We start from the raw sequence: 24,574 nt of genomic DNA, 5'->3' as shown, positions 1-24,574 counted from the left end.
ATTTAGGCGGCAGTGCTAAGCTATGAGCAAGGCCAGCTGATTCAGATGTTGGAAGACAACGGAATTTCATATGCATTTACTGGCTGTAGGGGCAAGTGGGTCCTGTAGGCTGATATCTGGGCACAAGGATGATGGCCAGGAGGCCAAGACAAAGCTCATATTTAGCGAGTTACAGAACAGAAACAGCCACCGGGCGTGGCACGGGACCCCGAGTCACCCCCTCCCTGGCCCTTCCCTGGCACGCTCCTGCCCTGACCCTCACAAAGCAGAGGCCTCCAGGCCCCTACCTGGCCCAGGGCTGGAGCATGTCCCTGAGGGGACAGACTTGGAACGTCACTCCCTACTGGCGCTCTTCGGAGGGTTGCCTAGATGTATACATGGGAAGCTGTAGAGGCAAATGAAACATTTTTGGAGAAAAAAAATAAAGTCTGTGTGGAAAGTAGAGAGAGTTATATCTATTCAAGAGGGAAGAAAGTGGAAGGAAAGATAGTACCCTGACCCACAGCCACACCATGCTGCCTTCTGGGAGAAGCTCTGGGCCCCGAGAAGAAAATCACGGAAAACCTCCTGTTCTCTTGCCCTGCTGTCCTGTGGACATGCTGTGGGATTTCCTAGTAAACACACGGGGCCCCTGGAGAGAGGGAACAAGGGGCCTGTGCTTCCTGCAAGATTCCTGCAGGCCAGGGCAGACACTGGTCCTCTGGCTTTCAAGGGAGAGAGAGTGAGGTCAGGGCTTCCAGCAAAAGAGCAGCGGGATCCTCGAGGAGCTAATTATGCCCCAGATGCCTCCACATCCAATTGCCTCCTCACGCGCATTCTAAATATCAAGCAAGTCCCTCTTGCCGATGGAGAAGCTACCACCCCAGACCCACCGGGCGGGTTTCATTTATCCATGTACGCATTCCGCCAAAGAAAGGCAGATACACCTAGCAGGTTTAATGAGACAGTACCCGAGGAACCAAACACTGTAAAAACTTCTATTAAAGGGAAGTGAGAACATAAAGGTACCCCAAATGTCCCCAGTATCTACCCTATCAGTAATTATAACCCCCCCCTCCCGTGTAATAGCATTTTAAAATGCACCAGAGAACCCTAGGAAGAGTAGAGTGAGAAAGTTAGTAAGATCTTTGGTGTCAGTAAAGCCTGAGAGAAATCGGTTACAAATGCTCCACTGCGTATCTGAGACTCTAGACCAAGGTACTGCTCTCAAAAACAAACAGGGCCCCTCGCCTGGATGGCTGGATGTCGTCATGGTCAGGGTGAAGTTCACCAAATCCACACAGACTGGGTCTAATATGTTATCAACTAGAAGACAAAAAGTTGTGGAAATGGGTCCTAAAGTAATTCCTGGGTGCTTTTTTCTCCCCCATGTACTTCTCTGGCTCTAGGAACTCTGTGGTTCTGGGAAGTTACTCAACTCTCTTAGCCTCTGTTACCTCATCTGCAAAATGGGGGGTAATTACCTGCTGCATTACACTCACTGTGAGGACTGAAACAACGCCTGTAGAGCAGAAAGCACCCAGTAAATACTGCCCGGTGTAAGCAAGCCTTATTTTACGACTAGGAGCCTAGTGAACTCCTTGGAGGTCACTTAACTGACTGTTGTTGCAGCTATTAAGTAAAGCTCTTCCCAGGAAAACTGCTCCAATTCGGTGTTCTTCCCACGTTAGGGATGCTTGGGTCTTGAGTACCTAATTTTCACTGCAGAGCATTAAAATCTTGATCAGAGTTTCTCTAGCATTATTGAATCTACTTTGCTGTATCATTGTTCTTAAAGACTCACAAAATACACCACCTATGATTTTAGACGGAGACTGAAATTATTTACTGTCCTCTGATGACCATACCATCTGCAAGCTTATATCCTCCATAAGTGTCCTTTTCACATCGTGTCTGTGAAGTGTAAGCTCCTGAACTGTAAATAAGTAGAAAGAAACGATGAGCTTGCAGTACTCAGCCTTACAGAGGCACGGTCATGCTTGTGATTAGGACCATGTCCTGTCTCCGTGTAATTTCACTGACACGTGGAGATGCCCCAACATACCCGACACTGGGCTCGGATTTGGGACACACAGATGAAGGTGGTTTCATCTCTGTCCTCAAAGAGCTTACATGGCCTGCCTCTCCTCATATCAGGACACCCGGGAGAGATGGAAAGAGTAAAAACGAATATACAAAGACCTCCCCTGATACGGACTTTCACAGAAGTAGGCATGATGTGCAATGGAGAGTGGTTAATTCTGGGAACTGGGGGAAGAATTTGTTACAGAGGCGAGTGGCCCCTGAATTGGGTACTGAAGGATGAGTAGGAGTTTCTCAAGCGCGGAGAGGAGAACACGTTCTTGAATTGGAAGGAACAGCAGGTAAGGGAAGACCAGAAGCCAGTGTCAGGCTGCTCAGGCATCACCGACTGTCACCTGGGGCTGGAACACTTGGTATATGGCGGAAACTGGGATTCAGATCTCCAAAAACGGACAGGAAAACATTCAGGTAGTGAAGGGCCCCATGTGTCATGATCAGTGCTGGAATTCATAGACCACGTGAGGCCTTTAGAGGCTTTTCAGCAGCGGCTGATCTGGGGCTTTTCAGTGGGGAGGCTGGAGTCTGGGAGGAGGTGAGCGGCTACTGCAAACGTCATTGCTGAGATAGGCCCGGATGAAAACAGTGGAGAGGAGGAACCCAAAGTGACAGGCATCTGAGAGGTGGAGTCCAGAAGGAGGCTGATGTGACATTGTTAAGCGTTACGGCTGGATCTGAGCTGGCTAACCTGGCTACCTGCGTGCTGACCTCTTTACACGGTAAGACTACTTACAATCTAAGAACACCACTTAAGAATTCCGTATTACTAGGCGCAGGACAGTTTCCCTCTCTCTGTTCCTTAAAGTTGCTATTTATTGAGCACTTACTGGCCGACCTGGGAGGCACTCAGATGCTACCTGGTGAACTTAGTACTTCCAACAGTATTATTAACCTCACTGAGGTCAGAAGAAACTGAGGCTCAGAATGGTTAAGTGACTTGCCAAAAATCACAAATAGCAGAAGCAGAAATCCAAACCCATTCTCTTTCACCACACGTTGCCCTACCTCCCTCGATCTCATGGCCACAGCAAGAGTTGTGCGGACTTCTACCAATTTCTAGTGAAAAGAACTCGATCCTGTACTCCTCTTCCTATCATTTGCTCCAAGTTCTTACTCAGAATATATTCACGGGTCTTCCTCCTGTTTAGAACCCCCACACTACAGGTGGTCCCTATGCTTCTGAGGATCCGAAGCCGCCCTGAACATTTCCCCACAGGCACTTGTGGGCGTGTGTGAGCGGGGCTGGAGAGAGGGCCCCAGCGCGGCCACACCGCTTTCCCTCCAAGGGCTTTTAGCTGTTGCAAAATTAGTTACCCACAAACTTGACATTCCTGATCTATCTTTTAAAATCCTTAGGAAATGACCCCTGTGGGCTGACAGGGTCAGAGCCGCACGATCCAAGGTGAGTTTTCTGGTTTGTACCCTCGAATGAGTGCAGTCGATCCTCATTATTTGCAGATTCCACGTTTTCCAATTTGCCAACTTGCTGCCGTGTATTTGTGACTGTCAGGCCCACGCGTGTGGGGCTCTGGCAGGCACCTGCGGACTTCTGCGGGTCACCGAAAATCCCAGCGGCCCGAAGCACACACTCCGCTGAGGTGGAACAAGGGAACGCCGCGCCTGCTTGTTTCAGCCCTCGCGCTGTAGCAGGTGTTCTTTCCATGGGCCACGTTTTCATAGTTTTGTGTTTTGGTGATTTCGCTGTTTCAAGGGGACCCTGAACGCAGAACGGAAGGGCTGTCTAGTGCTCCTAGACGCAGGAAGGCCGTGACGAGCCTCAGCGAGACAACAGGTCTTAGATAAGCTTCCTTCAGCAGGAGTTACAGCGCTGCTGGCTGCGAGGTCAGTGTCAATCCAACAACACTATATATTAAATAAGGTCTCTCTAAACAAAACCATACATAAATGTGCATTGACCGGTTGATAAAAATGTGACCTGAGATCCTCAGAAGCCCAGCTCTGTATTTCCCCTGGGGGGACACTTTGGGATTCAGTGTCGACCGTGACTTTATAGAAGGTAACTACAATGAATTGTGAGAATCGACTGTATTTTGAGGGTGAAAAGGGGTAATAAACTAGATCTAGAATCAAGAGGCTTGGATTATAATTCTAGCTCTGCCACAGACTTTGCCTGTCCTGTTTTCAACCTCTTTGCCTATAAACTGGGAAAATTAATACTTGTTCAGAGTTATGAAGATAAATTGAGAAATTATAAACGTGCTTTTTAAAAAGTAGAAAGTCCTTTAAGAATGTCAGTAGTATATTTCTGTATATTTGGCACTTGGAATGTCTCAAGGTATTTTTAACAGGTCATAATTATCTTACTTTGGAAGGTATTTTCTAAAATTACCATATATCATGATTCTAAGACCCACATTTTTTCATATTTGCTTGTACAAAGGGAATTCTAAGGGGCAATTATGTTTCGCAGTGTCGTCTTCTTCTTTCTTAGTGGAATATAGAATCGGTGCGTCTTGCATTCAACGAGGTCTTAAATTAGATGGCATATGGTATTTTATATCCAACCTCCCTTATGAGTTCTCTCGCCTCGTGCTGACCCTAAGCCTTCTAAACAAGTGTGCCAGCTCTAACCTGACACCCTCTCCAGTGAGATGTCTCCCAACATTTCCTTTTTAATAATGTCTCAACTTTTCATATTCCTGATCAAAATATTTCCTTCTGTGGCCTGCTTATTTTATTTATTTTAAAGATTTTATTTGACAGACTGAGAGAAAAAGAGAGAGCGTGAGCGCACAAGCAAGGGGAGATGCAGAGGGAGAGGGAGAAGCAGGCTCCCCACTGAGCAGGGAGCCCGATGTGGGGCTTGATCCCAGGACCCTGAAATCATGACCTGAGCCGAAGGCAGATCACACTGAGGTGATCACCCATAATCTGGTTTGTTGTTTAGCCAAAGAGGGAGTTTGGGCGGTGTGGGCAAAGGGACAGTGATGCCTTCTTTTGCTTCAGGTTTTCATTGTAAGTGACACGATCAACTGGATGGCCAACGCTACAGCGTCCCTATGTAATGAGTACATGTGTTAAGTCATCACAAATAAGCTAACTTTTTTTTTTTTTTTAGAGAGTGAGTGTGTGTGCACACGGGGAAGGGGAGGAGGAACGGGGGAGAGAGAGAACCTCAAGCAGACTCCACGTCCAGCATAGAGCCTGACATGGGACTCAATCTCACAACCCTGGGATCATGACCTGAGCCGAAATGAAGAGTTACACACTTAACTGACGGAGCCGCCCAGGCACCCCTTAAATAAGCTAATCTTTCTTGAATTTTACACTAATTTTTTTCTGTTCATAACTGACAAACTGATTTTTTCTTTTTTTTTCTTTTTATAAAGATTTTATTTATTTGAGGGAGAGAGAGAAGAAGAGTGCATGCACGAGGGGCAGAGAGAGAGGGGGAAGCAGACTCCCTGCTGAGCAGGGAGCCAGACATGGGGCTCGACCCTGGGACCTTGAGATCATGACCTGAGTCGAAGGCAGACACTTAACCAACTGAGCCACCCAGGCGCCTGGACAAATTGATTTTTGTTTATATAGCTGGGTTTCAGGATGGATTATTTACAGTAATCATGGTTCTCCATGCAAAATGGCTTCTGACTCAAGTTCATGGAGGTGGCTATCAACAGGGCTGGACTGTTAACCCTAACAATGGTGATCACAGCCTAATTTCAAGTATCATTCAATATTGGACCATCTAGAAGGTTCAAGAAATTGCAGCATTTTTGTCTTTCTGGGAAACAGAGACGGTGATTAGCGGCAGGTCAGAGATGAGTTATCCGTGACACAGACATTTCACCTGGTACAGATTCGGAAATGGGAGGAGGACTAAATCCCAAATTTATTTGGTATTTGCCAAGGACAAGCATTTAGGACTGGGACTTAGACAATACTACTCTGGACATTTGTGTTACCTGTCCTTGCACTCTGAAACTCTTAGCCACAGTTCTGAATGGCTGATATAAGTATCTAAAATTCGCTCATCTCCAGGACACTATTTTCTCCCCCAGGGAAAGAGGAGGATGGGGAGCAAGATGGAAAATACTCCTTTGGGGATGAAACTCCAAGTTAATCAACCATAATTTATGGAACTGTGAAAGCTGTAAAATCCCACAGCGTGTTAGCTGCAGCCCTCTCTCAGACTTAGGAGAACCCAGTAGAGCTCTGGTTCCGCTGCACTGAGTTCTGTCTTCTGCACTGGCTGCCTGCCTGGCTTGGGAAGACACCACGACCTTTAACCCCACAGCTCAACTGCAAAGGGAGAGAAAGGATTTACTTCACCTCTTGCTTCTTCCCCACAACACAACTTCACTAAATCTAATTCCAACATAGTGGGAACCAAACCTCAGGTCTATTTGGCGAATGCTTTTAAATGAAAGGACGGAAGGAAAATAAATTTCTGATTTGGCAATTCTTAACACTTGCTTTTGTTTTTGTTTCGTATGTGAGCTAACAAACAAGTGGGTAGTATTCTTCAATATTTCCTTCTTTTTAAAAAAGTCAGCTGCCAAATTGGGTGTTTCAAAAGACACGGAGTTAGGAAAAGAATGAACTTTTTATTTCTGTATCTGTCTTAAAAAATTTGAATGTGTTATATATTTATTTTGAACATATTAGTATAGTAGGACATGCATGTAATTAACCAATAATTGTGTACATTGGATACATGCTCAAAAATTTGTATCAATGGGCTGCATTTAAAAGGGTTTGAAGATACTGTTCTAGCTATTGATCTTACTATCTTTTATAAGTCACAGACATGCAGGAGTGAATTCAAAGATATAAGCAAAATCGGTACCTTTTTAAATAGTAAAAAAATGGCTTTGCAACCCAAAGAAGATCTTGCCATAAAAATGACTTTACTACTCCACAAATCTAGTGTCTCTAAGAGGCAGGAAATGCCTGCTTTGCCAGGGGGCACAAATAGTTTGGGATCAGCTTAATTACTGGTCTGTCTTTGATCTATTCCTTTCAGTTTACAGTTGCTTATTAACTTTAAGGGGGAGCCTGCATGCTAAAGAGAGACTATGCCCATTGAAACTTAAGAATGGCAAGAAATTAACGGAACAGAAGAGACCACTTGTTCAGTACTACTCACATCCCCCCTCTGAAAGCATCATTCCACCTTACTCTCTTACTAATAAAACACATAGAGTGAAGTCTTTAAAAATACAAAAGCCACTTTTAAAAAAGAGGGCCGCTTTTTGACAAAAACTCAGGCTCATGGCGCTGGGCCTACTGCAATCTTCACCGAAGTCTGGAATCACTTTTATATGGATAGACATATACAGGACGGTGATCTTTAGGTCTATACCCGACTTAAACATAGACAGGACAAGGCTAGTAGTTCATCCTGAAATTTCTGTTTGGCACTGGAAGGAGAAGGCCACCCTGTGGGCATGCCTATTTTCCCCAACCTTTCTCCCTTGTTGGCCCAAACGGAAGAATAGATACATCCACACACATGCATTCGTACACACACACAGAGCTGAGACAACGGAAAGGAAGGATCTGCAGGTGGCTTGCAAGGAAAACGGCACGGTACCTGGGATGCTCTCTAATTTCCGCCGGAGCTCTTCATTTTCTTGTTGCAGCGAAATAACCTCCTGCTCCAGCTCTTGGCATCTCGGACAGTAGCCTTCCTCTTCCTCCTCCTCCTCCTCCTCCGGCAGTGTAGAAGAGGATGGGTGCCCGTGGGATTCGGAGGTCGCCGGGGAGGTCCAGCCACCTAGCGTATGCACGGGGGAGGCTGACAGAGGATCCACGTCGGCCAGGTGGCCGTACTCACTGACCGATGAGGTGTTTGGAGTCGGGAAGCTCCCCGAGAGCAGGTAATTTTGTAGGGAGTCAGTGAAAACCCTCAGAAAGGCAGAAGTCTGTTGTTTCCTTTGCATATATTGCATGTCTATGTCTACGTTATCTGAGGTCTGACTGTGGACCCCTTTCCCAATGGGACACTGCTCTTGTCTTTCAGTATAACTCGAGCCTTCCTGCTTTACGCAAGAAATCATGGATTGGGAATGGTTGGAGTCCAGAAGCTTTCCTCCACAATTTAAGAGACTAAGAACTCGACTGCATTGCTGGGCAAAGGCATCCAAGATCATTCGACTCTCTGAAACACATGAAAAGACACATCAGAGACGGATAGCCAAAGACAAGGGATAAGTGAGGTCCTCAATGTTGAGCTTAACATTCAAAAATGTTAAAAATATGTATTTCTACTCTCCATCCCAAACTGAGGTGACAGGGTAGGATGCATTAGCTTCCTGTCATTCTGTGACCAGAGGGGTGCCTGCAGACTTGCCCCCACCCCCTCACTCTGGGAAATGTCTGGACTGTGACTTTGGGCACCGTATAGAAATTTCCCTCGCTGTGGCATTAACTGGCCTGCACAGGTCTGAACTCACACCTTTGGCTTCATTAATATCCTTACTCTAATGAATCGAGCCAGCCACTGCAGACTCAATTCCTCATTGATAGGAGGGCTTACAGCAATCATTACTTCTATTTCTGGAGTGCCTTCATGCCCTTGCTATTAATCAGCTGATACAATCCCTGCCGAGAGTACGTTGCTCCCAGATGCAAACTGGAGAAGAAAGATAAGTCCTTTTGAAGAGCTCACTAGACATCTAAGGTAAAACAAAGAGCGGCCTATAAGGCACATGATGATGAGCCCGAAAGCAAAACTGTGTTATCCGACATCTGTGTTCACTATGCTTTCTTTTCATTATCTGTGAACTTGGATTTCTTGTCAAGGCCAATGTTTAGGCCAATCTATATAAGTATCATGTGAAAAGCAGTAGTGCCTCTTCTTAGAGCCTCTTCCATTAGATTGCCAAGTCTCTTAAAATGGCATGTGTCAAGAGCGGTGGTTAGTTCACAGAAACGGATTCGAAAGCATATTAATTGTCAATCAATGAAAAGTAAAAACCAACGGAAAGCAATCAGTTTAGAAAAACAAAAACCCCTCAAATTGTGAAAACATATTTTCATGTTGTCAGTCTAAGGGTCTTGAAAATTCACCCTAAATGCAAATGTCACAAGGTACATTCTCTTCTTTCCTGACCACCACCCAGAACAGACTATTTATAAATACAGGCTTACAAAGAGGTGGTGGATGCCTCTCCCTTCCTCTCTCCCTACCCAGAATAACGGCCACAAACAAAATACTGTGGATTTTAGATGCCAGTAACTATTTGTGATAGAAATGTAGCTACCTGCTGTCTTTGAACATGTTGATCAGCTCTATTTTTTAGGGGGGGGGGGATAAACTTTAAAAATAAAAAATGGTGAGATGCCTGAGGGCTTCTATGGGGACAAGATATTTACGGAATATAACAGGCAGGGCCTCTTGTAAATAAATAGATCTTAGAGCATTTCATATTTCCTTGGCTGGAGTGGCAAGAGCACTCTGGGCAGGCTGCGAGCGCACAGGACGATTTTCTTCCTGGCATAATGCTTTCCCGCTCTTAGGAACAATACTACCCTTAGACACAGGCAGGAGGGCCCCTGCCCTAACCATCCTCCTCCATCCCACCCACTCCCCATGGTGAGGTACCCAAGATCCAGGAATTCCTTACTCAAACTGCTTCGAGGGCCTGTGTTGGACTCTTCCCTGAGCCATTCTCCCAAAGACAGACCATGGTGCCAGAGCCTGGAAGTTTGGACTGGGGCATCCATTCCTGTGTATGTGAGGTTCCTCCTAGTGGAAGATGAAGCTGGGGGTGGGGAGAGAAGGCCATGGGCTGGCTGAAAACTCCAAAGTCAAATCTGGTCATTAAGAAGGTGTATTTATCAGGGTAGGTGAATGGAACATATTTTATTTAACAGATTGTTAATTATTTAGATATATGGTATGTAGGCCTGCATTTGTACTCTTGTCCTAAATTCCACAAGTATTAGGCACAGGCCTGTTTTTTACACAATGATTTTTGATTCCTGAAGAAAGAACCAGATGTCGGGTATAGTTTCAGGCTAAAATTGACTGATGGGCTGGGTACCGCGCTGAAGCAGCAGCCAGGGTAAAGTCCACTTGCTATCTGGGAGAGAAAGGGATGTGGATATGGGAAGTAACTTTTTATACCAAAACACTGGAATTGATGCCTCTGCCCCCTGCCAGGTGGAAGGGAAGAATGGGGCCCATGATTTAAAACAAAACGTAATGGGGAAAGACCTCAGATATTTGGGTATTATTTCTTTACATTGACCCAAACCAAATAAACAAAGTAAACAGTTGAACCATATAAGTGGGAAGACTTAAGATGTTGCATTGTCACTTTCACTTCTGGGTTTTGTTCTTTTATTAGTAAAATCAAAGGATGATATTGATTGAGAATTTTCAATTCTAGCACACTAGCAGTTTTCATTCATTTTAATCCTATAATCCCATTCTAGACCTGAAGTTGTATTTACTGTTTGCATTTTAATCAGCACAGTCCCAATTGATTTACATCCTGTACACCTTTAACATAACCTTGATGAAAGGAACAAAATATGAAAAGAAAGGCTAAAACAGAAGTGCCTATAAAGAGTTGCTCGAATATATTTGTTCAATGTCCTAAAGCACACTCAGGAGCTTTCATCATATTGATAAATCACATTAGGGTATAGATTTTAAGGAAAAAAACTGACTTAGGGACAAGCATGATTTGTTTTCTTAATTGAAGGATAAACTTGTAACATGATGAGAAAAAAATCATTATGTAATACACTACATTATGAAGATAATGTATTAAAGTACTCTCAGAATATCAGAGAATAGCTACAACCATAAAACAGTTCTTGCCTTCAGTTTTTAAAAATGCTTCATTCTGAATATGTTCTAAGAACTGACAGATGCAAAAATAGCAACCATAAACCTTAAAGTTGAATTTCCCCTCTTTTTGGTACCTTAAAACATTTAAATAGTGTTTTAACATCAATACATGGAAGACTATGATGAAAAATATTACTATTACACTTGGCAGAAAACAGCACATCTTTCTACTTACTACATATTGCAGCCAGCAATACTTTAGCTTTCCAGACAGAATATAATTAGAAATGCAAGTACTGTGCAATGCCCATTATCGCTAAGAAATGGAGAAAAGTTCTGTTTTCATATGAACACAATTGAATGGTCACTGACCCATGATTCTTAATTGAGCAAAGTGTGAACATGTATTTTGAATTTTTTTAAAACTGTTTTTTCCCCCTAGTTACAGAATGCTCTCCTCAAGCAATAGGAGGAAGTACAAAGTCAACAGTTTACCAAGGGGCTTTAAAACTACCTACTTCGTTCCTAACTTCTCTAAAATTAAACACCGCAAAATGTTAATAAATCACAATCATGAAGCATTGTAAAGTGACCACTTGTAATTTATTTTGCCCTACTGTGCAATCTGTTGGGATAATATCGTGTTGCAAATTGTGCCTAGTCTGATTCCAAAATCTGAACCCGTGATTGTTTTTTTAATTAAAAAATTCATTTCTAGAAATTCTTCTAAATTTAAGTGGTTTAATCCATCCCAAATCTGATAAGTGAATAAGAAGAGGGATGGGAACTCAGCAATCAAACACAGGCGCTTTACTTTAATGTCCTTCTTTGTAAGTAAAGCCTTGAATGGAATTTGCCCATCACAGCATATACCCAAGAGTATTCTGTTACTATGAAGGAGATCACAGTCACCGAGATTAGTGGTAACCTTTTGATTTTAGCCCAGTGAAGGGTGAAATATATTAATATTAAAAATGCAGAAGCAGAAAAAATTTTTTTGTGATCTACTATCATGTATCCATACGTTATATCTACCAGAAGGATTTCCAGCCAGTTCAAAATAGATCATTTCCTTAAAACATTAATACAACTTCTTCTTAAGAGAGGACTTCACGGCATAGAAAATAGAAGTTAGAAAATGAAAGCATCTTTGGGAGCGTCACCCTTGTCTTAAATCAATGAACTATGTCTTTTAAAAAAAATGCCATCCAATTTTTTTTCATAATGGCAAACATCAACACAGCAAAACAGGATGCAATTTTTCTAAATAAATAAATCAATGATGTGTCAAAAATTAACAGATGAGTTAATATACTCGGTGCTATCAAAACCAGATGGTGCTTCCTAATATTCATCCTGCTCAGTCAATCCCTGAATATTTTCTGGACCATCGGTATATAAAATAGGACGCTGCTATTTGTGATGGCAAACAAAAGCAATCATGCCTGCCAAGCACATACTATAACAGGCAGCATTTCAGCTCTGCTAGACAGAAAGTAATTAGAATGCTTTTAATGTCCAAAAGAATGATGCTGATAGGCTGCCACAGATGTGTAGATTTATGAATATTTATATGGTGGTTTATAGCTGACACTTTTATCAGTTGAAGAAGATAAAATATCTGCCTGACTCAAAAGCTTGACAGTCAGGTTAATAAAATCTCATTAAAGAGAATGACCTATGCAATTATATAGGATTTATTGTAATTCATTTTTGATTGTACTCTGCTTAAAGATGCAATTTCCCATTTCCTGATGCCAAATTTAGGCTGCATATCAAGATCTACGTGGGTTTTAACTCTAAGCCTCCCACAGAGGAAAAATACGCTTTTAAAACCATGGTATATTACCCCTTTTAAGGAAAATTATACTCTTCATGAGATTTTATAAGAATGCTGAAAAATCTATTTTTAATCACATATTTCTCCTCTCCATGGTTTATGGCTCTTAATGGCAAATAAGATTCACTTCAACCTTTTCATCTTTTCATTGCATTTACTCTGGACACTCAGTTATATCTCTTCTATCCTTGACTCGATTCATCACATGGCTGTCTTGACTACTTTCCGTTTACTAGCAAGCTGGAAAGGCTGCAATAACACTTTTGTGAGGGTGCAACAAGCAACTTACCACCTCCCCAGCTCCCTCCCCAATATGCTTAAATGGTGTCTGTCTGTGCACACATGCTCATTGGTTCAAAGTGGAACCACTGTTCCTCAAAGAGCCAATCAGCACTTCAGGTGACTGTCCCTCTGATGGCCACTCACATCTCTGTGCCTGTTAAGAGATGGCTTTGTCCATCAATGATTAATATTATGACCACAATTCATGAGGTCTAGTACTATGGCCTTTTTTTTTCTTCTTTTATTTTTTGCTGCCAGACCATTTTCCTCACTGCATGGAAGAAACTTATCATCCAATTCCCGTCTTTCCAACAAGCACATGGCATCCTGTCCTTGGTGCTATCAAGCTTACCTCTCTATGACCTTAAAGGAAAAAAAGGGAGCAACAGCACCTTGAGAATAAAAGGAAATAAAAAATATAGGGAGTTTGAGAGGGCATCAAACAAAGCCCCCTTTCACTCTTTCAGATGCAATGATGTTGTGATTTCCACCTGGGGACAGAGACAAAATTAAGAAGAAACACTGAAAGAGAACATTTAGAACAAGGTGAAAAGGAAAAACCACACAAACTCCTTGTGAACGAAAGACAGCAAGGACACTGACAGAGTAGGAGGGTGCATGGAAAGGACAGCAAGTGGCTGGTGTAGAAAAAAGAAACAATGCAGGAAAAGCAAGGTTAAAACTATGGATGATAATGGAAATGAGGGGGCAGATTTATAGTGTACAAAAGGAAGTAAAAGGTTGAAAGACAGCAAAGACTGAAAGGAGGAAGCAAGATGAGATGAAAGACTGAACAGGCAGATAAAAAGGGGGGGAACCCCCAGTGAACATGGTGGAACTAAGGTTCTGCAAAGGGGTCGGCAAAACAGAAAATGGGAAAAGAACCCAAACCGGGAAGAAACAACATATAAAACAAAGATAAAGCAGAACAAGAGAATAAACATGGGCATGAATTAGAAGAAAATAAGACTCCACATCCAGAGAGAAAGAACACAAACCTTACTAAGAAAGGGAGAACACAGAAGAAAAATAATGGACAAAATGGAAGTGAGTGAGTAACCTAACAATGAATATAAAAACACAACAGAATATCGGCTTAAAAGCAACTGGAAAAACAAAACAAAAAAAAGGCCACCCCACAAACAATAAGAATACCTACATACGAACCCCACTCAAAGCCCTCAAACATCTCCAAATCAGTGAGAGATATGACAAAACAAGTCTTCACTATTACCTGTAATTAGATTTTCTTTCTCAAAACCAATCCTTCCTGCGTCAAAATATTGACAAACAACATAACATTAACACAGGCATCTATAACTCATTTACAGACAATGCTCATATTTTCATTAGGACAAAAGCCTTGGATCCACTGATGCACATTTGGGGGGGCTCTAAAATGCCATAAAAGGCTTGAGCAGGAACTTTTAGTTCTCAGAAGCGAGATAAACGCGGCTCCGCGCCCTGAGGGAGCGCAGAGTGCCCTTGGGCGCAGGCCTCGGGCTGTGGCCTTTCCACCACCCCACCTCCCCGGAGCCTAACCCGAAGGAAAGCTGGCTTTTCCCAGGGGGCCTCCTGCAGGCTCCCGGCGGCGAGGAGCCTCGTTCCCTGGGGTGGGTGCTTCCCACCAAGCATTTCTTCAGGTCTGGGGCCCAGAGGCTCGGGAGGCTCGCTACCCCGCAGTGCAGCCCCATCCCTCCCGGCCGGGGGCGCGGGCGGCGGGCCCCGAGCGCCCGGGGGAGGGGTGTCCCTGGGTTGGGGGGAGGGGAAGGACGTCCCTCTCCCTAAAGTGCGCCGCAGGGGCAAGCGCCAGGTCCACCCGCCTGGCTGGTGCAGAGGAATCCGCTGTCTTACACCCACGGGTTGGGACTCTGGGGTGGATGGGGAAAAAGGGGCAGAGAGAGCAGAGACAGCGCGCGCACGAGAAACACAAGCGCACAGAAAAAGAAAAGAGAGCCCAAGAGCCAGCCGAGTGGACCGCGACAGAGTAAGAATGCATCAAAGAGGTGGGGGAAAAAGAGGATCGGAAAGTAAGGAAGAAGAGAAAGAAGGAAAAACAAGCGAAGAAAGAGAGAGAAAGGAAGAAGTGGAAGGAAAAAGTGCAGCAGCCGAGGGTAAAGGGAGGGCGTCCCCGAGCGCCGCCAGAGCCGCGCTAGCCTCTCCCTGAGCGGCAGCGGCCGCCACCCTGGGGTGTCCGGCGCGCGACCTCGGCGCCGAGGCTGCCTCCCAGACCCCTCGGCCGAAAGATGCCGGCCGCCGCCCGCCGCCGCCCCACTTCCTGGGCGCCACGCCGGATCCGAGCGCGGAGCCACCTGTTAGGAGGCGCGCGCGCCGTCGGAAGCTCCGCACGCGGCGGCGGCGGGGAATCCTCTAGAAGTTGCTGCCCGTGCGTGGAGGCCTCAGGGTTGCGCTCCGACGCCCCGACTCTCTCTCAGCCGGGACTGCACTCGCCCCTCTCCCCTCGCGCCCCTCCCGCCAGGCCCGGCGCGCGAAAGGGTGTCCGCCATGCCCAGCTTCTGGTTCCCGAGCCCCCACCCCTCCCCGCGGCCGGGCGGGAAGGAAAGTTGCGCCCAGGAGTTGGTACCTGCACTGAGCTCCAGGCTGGCGCCGTCGCTGCCCGCGCTGCTGCTGCCCGCGGTGGCCGCCGGGCCCGGGCCATACCTGACGACGGCGGCGAAGGACGAGGATGAGGAGGCGGCGGGGGACGCCGCCGGCGGCGCCGGAGTCCTCAGGTGGCCCTGGGACGCGGCGGGCGTGCAGGATGGAGACGACGACGAGGCGGAGGCGGCGGCGGCGGCGGCCCGGCCGGGCCCGGGGGGGTAGGAGCTCTGCGCCTGGAACTGCTGCTGCTGCTGCGGCGGCGGCGGCTCGCTGCTGCTGATGGAGACCGCGGCGTGCGGCGCGAAGGGCGGCGGGGGCGGCGGCGGCGGCCGGACGTGCGGCAGCTCCACCAGGGTGGGTCTGTCGTAGCGCTTGGCCAGCGCCGGTCTCTTGCCGGGGAACGTCTTGAGGACGCTGTAGGGGCTGCGCTGCTTGTAGATTTTGGGGACGCTGGGCCCCTCCTCCGCCGGCTGCATCTCCTCCTCCATCCTGCGCCTCGGGGCCGGTCTCCGGTCGCACGCCCCCTCCCCGCCGGGCGCCGGGCTCCGAGGGTGCCTCCGCCTCCCGCCCGCCGGCTCTGCCCGAGTGCGCGCGTGTGGGAGGGTGTGTGCCTGTGCCTGGGCCGCCGCCGCCACTGCCGCCTGTCGCTGAGGCTGGCATCGCTGAGCCCCCGCGCGGGGGGCTGCCGCCCGAACGCTGATTGACAGGCCGCCTCGCCAATGCCTGGAGGGAGAAAGGAGGTAAAGAGCAAGTGTTTAGGGTAATATCTGCTAATGATAATGGGGGCGGGGGCGGGGCCTGGCGCCACCGCCGCCCGTGGGGTCCGCGCGCCGGGTGTGCGCCTCCGACGGGGGGAGGGAAGGGAAAAGCCGGATCCCGAGGGCGCGCGGGTAAACAGGGCGAGGTCCCGGCCAGCGCGAGACTTTGGAGCCCCAGGTGCGGACTTGAAGCTTTTGCCGTTGCGGGCGGGGTTCGGCTTCGGAAACGAGCTCCTGGCGCCCCCTACGTGACCCCAAACTCTCGGGGTTGCACGGAGAGGCGGGTAGTAGTTGGCGCCGGGCGTGTGTGCCTTGAGAAGGTATTGCAGCCAGTTCTGCCCCTCGGAAATTGCTCCCCCAATCTTTTGGAAAGAACATCTTGAAGGTCTTGACCTAGGGTCGCTGCGCGTTGTTTGCGCGTCTCGGGGTCTGCCCACACCCAGCACATGACCTTTGAGCTCGTGCAGATCACAAGAGCATACGGGCTCTCGCACTTTCACATTATTTTTATTAATTTCCTGTAGGGGCCCCCAGAATGTAACAGAATCATTTACCCCATTCTACAGATGAGTAAACCGAGGCTCCGCGAGGTAATTGCCCAAAGCCAGACACTCAGGAGTGTGTGGCCGAGTGCAGAGATGCATCCAGATCATCTGAATTCATATCCTCGCTTCTTGTCATAGCACGTAGACTGCAATGGAGGGAGAAATCTGACCTGACACCTCCCTTTGGGATGGTGATTAGACACTTGTGTCATTTAATATATACGTAAACGTGAGAACCAAGGTGGCCCGATTGCTCGCTCCCTGTATCGCCCAGCGAGCTCCTCACGGCCTCTGGGGCCACCAGGCCAGTGTTTCTGGAGGACACACAATTCCAGTAATTGTTTGAATGAGAGAAGAGCTTCTGTGGTTTGGAGGAGGCTCCCCATGGAGTAGAGATGTCTTCAAATCTAGAGGAGTGCCCTGGCTTCTCCCAGAGGCTCCTTGGAGCAAATCATCCCCCTCCTAGGCTGGCGCCTATGCCAGCATACTCCCTCCCAGGATTGGTTTCCAGCCTGTCAGTCTTCATTCTCCAGGTTAAGAACCTGGGTGCATCCCCCCCTTGAGGTATGACCCTCCTCTCTCCACTCTGAAGTTACGTTCCTTTTCTGAGTTTTCCTTTCAGTCTTGGGAAAGTGACCCATTTTCTTCTGGGGGTTCAGGTCCTTCGCCTCTTATTTCCCATATCTCCCCATACCTTCAAAGCCTTCTCTCTTCGCTGGTTCAGCTTCTGTGTTCCTCCACCCAGGATAGTCTCCCTCTCTCCTGCAGCTTCCTCAGATCATGCTGTGGGTACCCCCCCTTCCATTTATTAGAGATGAAATAAATAATGCCATAAATAAAAGTATTTGGGAGTCCAGGAACTGTCAGAGCTGATTAGGGCATAGAGGACATTTTCTTTCTCATTATGCAGAAGCATTTCATGGGGAAATAAAAGAGGTTTCATTGTAACTCATGCATGTCATATTTCAAGGAATTCAAGATATTAATCATATTTAACATTATTTGCAACGTTTCTCCCTGGCTTCTGAAAACTGCTAAATGAGGACACGTGGATCACTAGGAAAAAGGGAGACAAGCATGAGAGGGACAGTTAAGAAATAATGAAATGCTGGTAAAAGACAGGGAGAGAGAATGAGATGCCGGAGAGATGTTTCTTAGGCACGCAAGTGAGAAATGGGGGAGCTTCTTCTGAGATGTGAGACAGCTGAAATTGAATGATATACTGGAGGAAATAAATGATAACAAACCTCCCCACACTTTTCTTTCTATAAAGCAGTTCTGAATTTTGCATTGAAACGTTTCCCTCCCACTTTATTCCCAGATAATTTGCCAGTAAGTCCTGGCGTTTGAAAAGAAATTGGGGTAGTGGCAGTGTTTATGTGGGGTGGCTTAGAGGGGAGAAATTTTTGAGTTCTTCTGAAGAAGTAATTTCCTATACCTGAGAGCATTCTCTTTTGGTTACGTATTTTTAGTTTATATCATCCTCACCACTTAAACACCTTAAGAGACTGGGATCAGTACTTCTGCTGTTATATTTTACCACCTAAAAGGACCTGCCATCCTATGCATCAAAAAGTGGTCATTTCTATAAAACTAAATGCTAAAATTAGTGGTTTAGCTTTAAAAGAAAAGGTGGAGGGAGGGCTCCTAGTGGAGAAATATTAGAAATTTAGAAACGATCAACTTCATATCCTCATGCTAACAGTCACCTACATCTGGGTCCATAGAAAAATGAAGTGCTTAATAATCACTCTTGAGAAAATAAAATGGGCATTTATTCCAAGTGTGGAGTTGGACTCAGTTTTAAACTTGTAACTGACCACTAATCCCTGCCTGGGATTGTACTTAGCTGAGTATTGTATATAAATGTAATGTATGGAAGTGTTTATAAAATCACTGGTAGCACTTTGTAAGCATCTTTCTGTAAGTTATCGTCTAAATTATCAGATGGTGACTTTGCTGATATCTTCTCTTTAGGGTCTCATGGGGGCTGATAGGATGGTAATTACACCCATGCTTTAAATCTCTTTAGATATTTACTCTTATCTCAAAAAAAAAAAAGGTAGCAAACTTTTTAAAGCCAAGTGGCTATTTATGGACAGGGCGATTTTTGATTGGCAGCATGTCAATTCCTTGAGCCATCCAGAATATAGCTTTTAAATAATAAGTCAGCCATGGGAAATGCTTTTTATTGCACCAATTTCAATGATATTTAATGAGCTTCTGATTGACTGTTTGATCTCCCAATGTTTTGTGCTACTTTTAATTCATTTCGTATAATAGAAAAAAAGTAATTGGAATAAAATTTTGTGACAAGATAATGACCTTCCACTTTGAAATTAAATGTCTGATTAGCTTCAACATTTTAATGCTGAGATGATATTGCAGCAGGAACAGAAGTGTGCATACCATCATTTGGTGGGAAAGAGCTGAGGAATACTCCTTTGCTTTCCCCACTGCATGACAGAGAGGGTGTGGTAGCCACAGAATCATAGACTGGTAGTACTAGAAGACACCTTCATGGGCTTTTATTCTGGTGACTGAGCCCATGCCTATAGCTTTTCTATGATATTGCTAAGTGGTTGTATGAACCATGCCTAAATACTAACAGTGCTGGGGACCTCACTACTTCCGGAAGCATCATTCACCCAAGGATTTGTTTGTTGGTTGGTTGGTTTTTTTAAGTAAGCTCTATGCCCAACTTGGGGCTTGAACTCACGACCCCGAGATTGCATTCTCTACCAACTGAGCCAGACAGTTGCCTCTCACCCAAGGATTTATTGAACAAATAGTTATTGAGTGCCTACTGTGTGCTAGGTACCTTTCTAAGCATCGGGGGATATAATGGAAGCAGATTCCAAGATCCTACTATTATAGAATTGGGGTGGGCAGGTAATAAATAAGCTGGAAACTAACCAAACAATATATTACATTCACATAATAAAATAAGTAAGTACATTATATTTATGTACTTATATGGCTAACATTATATTAATGCAATACATAAAATACATAAAACATACCTAATACATAATACTATTATTGGCCATATTTCGGATAGAAATAACTATGATGAAAAAAATGGGGTGGGGATGTTACTTTTGAGAGAATGGTTTGAGAAGATCTCTCTGAGATGGACCAGTTGAGCTGGGAGTTTCCTGGTGAGAAAGAGCCTTCCGTGGGAAGAGCACGCCAGGCTGAGGGACAACAGGCCCCTCAGGTGCAGGAGCTGTAAGATGGGAACTCGTTTGATGTTCTCAGGGAGCTGAAGCAAGGGCAAGTACTCGGAGTGTCCGGGCAAGGGGCAGAGTGAGGAGATGAGGCCCTGGGGCAGGCGGGGCCTGGCGCATGCTGTGTTTTGTACACCTTGGAAAATGTTGGCGTTCATTTGAAATGCCATGGGAAGCTTGGAAGTGAGTGAAGCTGGGGAGTGACACGACCTGATTGATGCTCTTAAAAGATAATTTTCAGAAAAGGTAAAATTATGACTCTCATATGTACGCAAAAAAATGAACAGATGTTAACGATTTTATTTAGCTTGTTCAATGCCTTCATAGTATTCAAAGGAAAAGTAAAAAAAGCATAAATTGATATGGAATAAAGGAATGTTGAATGTGTAAATGGTTTGCCCATGGATGAGCTGGTTTTTCCATGGGGAGGCGCAGGTGAGGGGGGAAGGGAACTTTTACCAGACAGGACACTTTGCATGTATTTCAGTTACCTAAACTTTCAAAGTTGTAAAAATAGTTCAGAGACAATGAACGAATAGAATCAGGTAACTTGGAAGGGTCTGCTATATGGAGACAGTGCATAATTTTTCACCAGAAGACAATTTCTTTTCTACAATGCTTTTTTTTTTTTTTTTAAACCTTTTAGTTCGGCAGTAATTGCAGATTTGTGGGAAGTTGCAAAGATCGTACAGAGAGGTCCTGGGTACCCTCCATCCATTTCTTCCAAAGGGTACATTTTATGTAATTGTAGTTATAGAAGTGGGATCCTACAATATGTGATTTTTTGAGATTTTCCACCTAGTTTAATGGCCTTGAGATCTGTTCGTGTTGTATGTATCAAGAGTTTGTTCCTTTTCATTGCTGAGTCGTACTTCATACTGTGGGTGTTTCACGGTTTGTTTAACCATTCACCTATTGTAGGACATTCTGATTGTTTTCAGTATGGGACTATTACAAACAAAGCTGCTCTGAGAAGTGGTGTACAGGTGTTTACGTGGATATAAATTTTATTTTGGGGGAGTAAATATCCAGGACTGGATTGCTGGGTCACTATATGATGTTTTAAAAGGATTCATTCTGCACTGTGGACAGTGGACTGTAGAGAATCATATTGGCAGCAGCATTTCCAAACAATGATTGAGTGACCCTTTTAAAATATAACCATGTCTCTCCACTGCCCGTTATTGTCTTTCTCCTCCATAGAGAAAAATCCAGAGTCTATGCATTTGCCTACTTAAGGCCCCTCATGATCTATAACCATATCCTGCTCCTTGGACCTCATTCCTTCTACTCTCTCCCTCCCTCACGCCACTCCAGCCGCACTGGTCTTGAAGAGGCCCTAATGTCCTGCCTCCAGATTCTTACTCTCAATCTTTCTTCTACTCAAAGTGTTCTTTCCCCAAATATCTGCTTCATTCCCTACCTTATCTCCTCTGGTCTTAGCTCTAGCATTTCTTTTTCAGTGAGGGCCTCACGGATCCCTCTGTTTCTGTTGCAGCCCAGCCCCTCTCCTTTCCCATCTAGTACCTAGCACCGTCTGTCATGCTGTATATCGTATTGGTATGTTGTTTGTTTCCCCTGTCCAGAATGGGGACTCCTTTAGGGCAGGGATTTTTGTCCCTTCTGCTCCCTACTGAGTCCTCAGCATCTAGAATCATGCCTAGTGCAGAATAGAGACTTGATGAACACCTGCTGAGTGCACAGATGACTTTAGGAGGCTCTGGTAGTAGTTTAGATGGGAGCTGAGATGAATGGGGCTGGTGCAGTGGCAGTGAGGTTGGAAGAAAGTTAGACACAATATGCGGAACATATTCAGGATGTTTTATAAGCTCCGAACGGCGGAAAGGTGTTCTTTACCTTGACCCCAGATATGCTTCTTCCAGCTGCTGGCCCTTGGGCTATTCAGAGGAAGTTTAATCCCCTCCCTTTCCTTCCTGTGACGGCTTCTAGGACCTTTTTAGAATGGACACATCGTTGTAAAGACTAGAAAAGAAAGTCATCTTTGATCTAATTACTCTTTTTCTCACTAATAGGATTGTGTATATTTATTAGGACTCTTTTAGTGGCCAGTGACAGAAACCCAATGCAAATGGAGTAGGCATAAAAATGCTTTTGGCTCCCGTGACCTTGAAGACGAGAGGTCTATCCGGTGTAGAGCAGGCATGGATGCCTCTATGGCGTTATTAGGAATCTACCTCTCTCCATTTCTCACCTCTGATTTTCCTTGTGTTTTTTCGTTCTCTGGCAGGCTCTTCCTCCGTAGTGTTTACCTGGCCACCCAGCAGTTGTCACCTGCGTGGGAAGAGAGCACCACTTTCCCATCGGCTCCAGCAAAAGTACAAGAATTGACCATCATTGTTTAATTGGGTCAGGACAATGGGTTAGTTCATGTGTTCATTGACCCTTCCACTGTTGTGAGATGTTGGGGCTATTTCCCTTAAAGTGAAGGGAACTGAAGAACAAGGCATTGAAGAAATTTCCCCAAAGTCACAAAGCAAATCATTGGAGGATTTAACTCAAGTCAAGGTTCTTCTGTTGAATCAAAGGAGCAAATATACCTTGTCAAGCTTAGTAAATTTAATCTTCTATTCTCCATTCTTCACTTTGGGCCAATTTCTAAAAGAATATTTCCCTCAAAGAACTGAAAGCACCCTGGACAGAAGTATGAGCTTGAGATATTTATGAGAAAAAGTTGGATATTAAAGCCAGGAGGGAAAATGGTGGAAAGAAAAAAGTCATGAAATGAAAGTTGAGAAGATGTGGTAACAAGTCAGATGGTGGGTTCAGTTTCTGAGAAGAGTCTGCAGGATCCTCCAGCAAGATGCATTCTAGCCTCTCTTCATTTCTTTGAATGAGTGTTGTATTGCAACGGGACGGGATGTGTTCATAATCTTACTCCAGAGAACCACGGGAGGACCAGCTTCTGTGAAGAAGGTTCTGAAATGAGCCAGTGACATGCAGTCTCAGAAACGGGCAACTTGAGGTTTTCTGACATCACTCATTAGACAGTTTACTGGGATTTTTACAAGTGTGTGCATGCCAAATGCCCCCAACCAAGAAAGCAGTAGGATTTGACAGATGTACTGGTTGTTTGGAGTATTTCATGGTTTGCTACCGAAGCTTCTGTAAGTACCTGTTTCTGAAAAACAATAGAAATATGTTTTTGCTGTAAAAATTATAATTTTCTAACTGACTTCTATAATGTCCCAGCAGCTGGGCTTTTGGGATTTCTTTTCTAGGCTAGGAGAAAGGAAGGTGTTGGTTTTTGTTCCTCTTCTTTTGTCTTCAAAAGGCAGCTAGTAATAAACTTCATGTGTTGCGTAAAGATCAGCAATGACCCTTTAACCTACTATTTGCAGGTTATTCAGACTTCTGGGTCTTCCCCCCTGCTCCTCCCCCCGACAGCACCAAAGGTGAATGATTACAGAATCACAGACTTTTCTTTCCTGCAAGGGACAATGTTTGTTTCCTAGGGCTAGCATAACCAAGTACCACCTACTGGGTGGCTTAAACCACAGGAACTAACTATCTCATAGTTCTGGACACGAGAAGTCCGAGAGCGCGGTGGTAGCCAGATGGGTTCCTTCTAGGGGCTGGGAAGAAGAGTGTCCCACGACCCTTCTGAGTTTCTTGTGGCTGGTTTGCTGGCAGCCTCTGGTGTTCCCGGGCTTCTAGAAGCATCACCCCCACCTCTGCCTTCATGTGCACATGGAGCTTTCTGGGCGTGCCTGTGTCTGTGTGCCAGTTTCGGTTTGCGGTCCTTTCTTAACCACAGCCCTAGCAAACTAATATATATGCCACATTGGTGGGTTATACGATCATCTCTGTTAACCAAAATGACCCTTTTGTCAGAAGGTCAAGTATTTGATTTTTTTTAAAAAAGGAGATCGATTCATTTATTTTAGAGTGGGGGTGGGCAGAGGCAGAGGGAGAAAGAGTCTTAAACAGACTCTGTGCTTAGTGCAGAGCCTGAGATCAAGACCTGAGCTGAAACTGAGAGTCGAATACTTAACTGACTGTGCCACCGAGGCGCCCCGAGTGTTTGATTTTTTTTTTATATGAGTCTATCAGAAGTTGAATGATATTATATATATATATGTATATATATAATATATATATACATATATATATATACACACACACACACATATATATATATATAATATATATACACACAATAGATATGCACACTTGCACAGAAAGTGGGTTCCCATGAGGCCACAGAACACAGGGCCAATGTGTAAGTGATGTTAAGAACAGGGTCTTTGATGGGGCTCCGGGTAGCTCAGTCGGTTAAGCGTCTGCCTTCAGCTCAAGTCATGATCCCAGGATTCTGGGATCGAGCCCCACCCACATCAGGCTCCCTGCTCAGTGGGGAGTCTGCTTCTCCCTCTCCCTCTGCCAGCTGCTCCCCCTGCTTGTGCTCTCTCTCTCTCAAATAAATAATTAAATAAAATCTTAAAAAAAAAAAA

General features: G+C 45.3%; 1 protein-coding gene across 1 annotated transcript in view; it reads right to left on the bottom strand.

The window, feature by feature from the left end:
- Window positions 1-16,057, bottom strand: part of BEND4 (BEN domain containing 4) — a 28,963-nt gene extending 12,906 nt beyond the window's left edge. Inside the window, exons 1-2 of the mRNA XM_040624842.1 lie at window positions 15,553-16,057; window positions 7,637-8,203 (exon numbers count right to left, since the gene is read on the bottom strand). Of these exons, the coding sequence (XP_040480776.1) occupies window positions 7,637-8,203; window positions 15,553-16,057 (1,072 nt within the window). The remainder of the gene's footprint in view (window positions 1-7,636; window positions 8,204-15,552) is intronic.
- Window positions 16,058-24,574: the final 8,517 nt, after the last annotated feature.

The sequence above is a fragment of the Ursus maritimus genome, unplaced genomic scaffold (assembly GCF_017311325.1).
Source record: "Ursus maritimus isolate PB19 unplaced genomic scaffold, ASM1731132v1 scaffold_8, whole genome shotgun sequence".
NCBI classification, from domain to species: Eukaryota; Metazoa; Chordata; class Mammalia; order Carnivora; family Ursidae; genus Ursus; species Ursus maritimus.
This window is presented reverse-complemented; position numbering and strand designations above follow the sequence as displayed.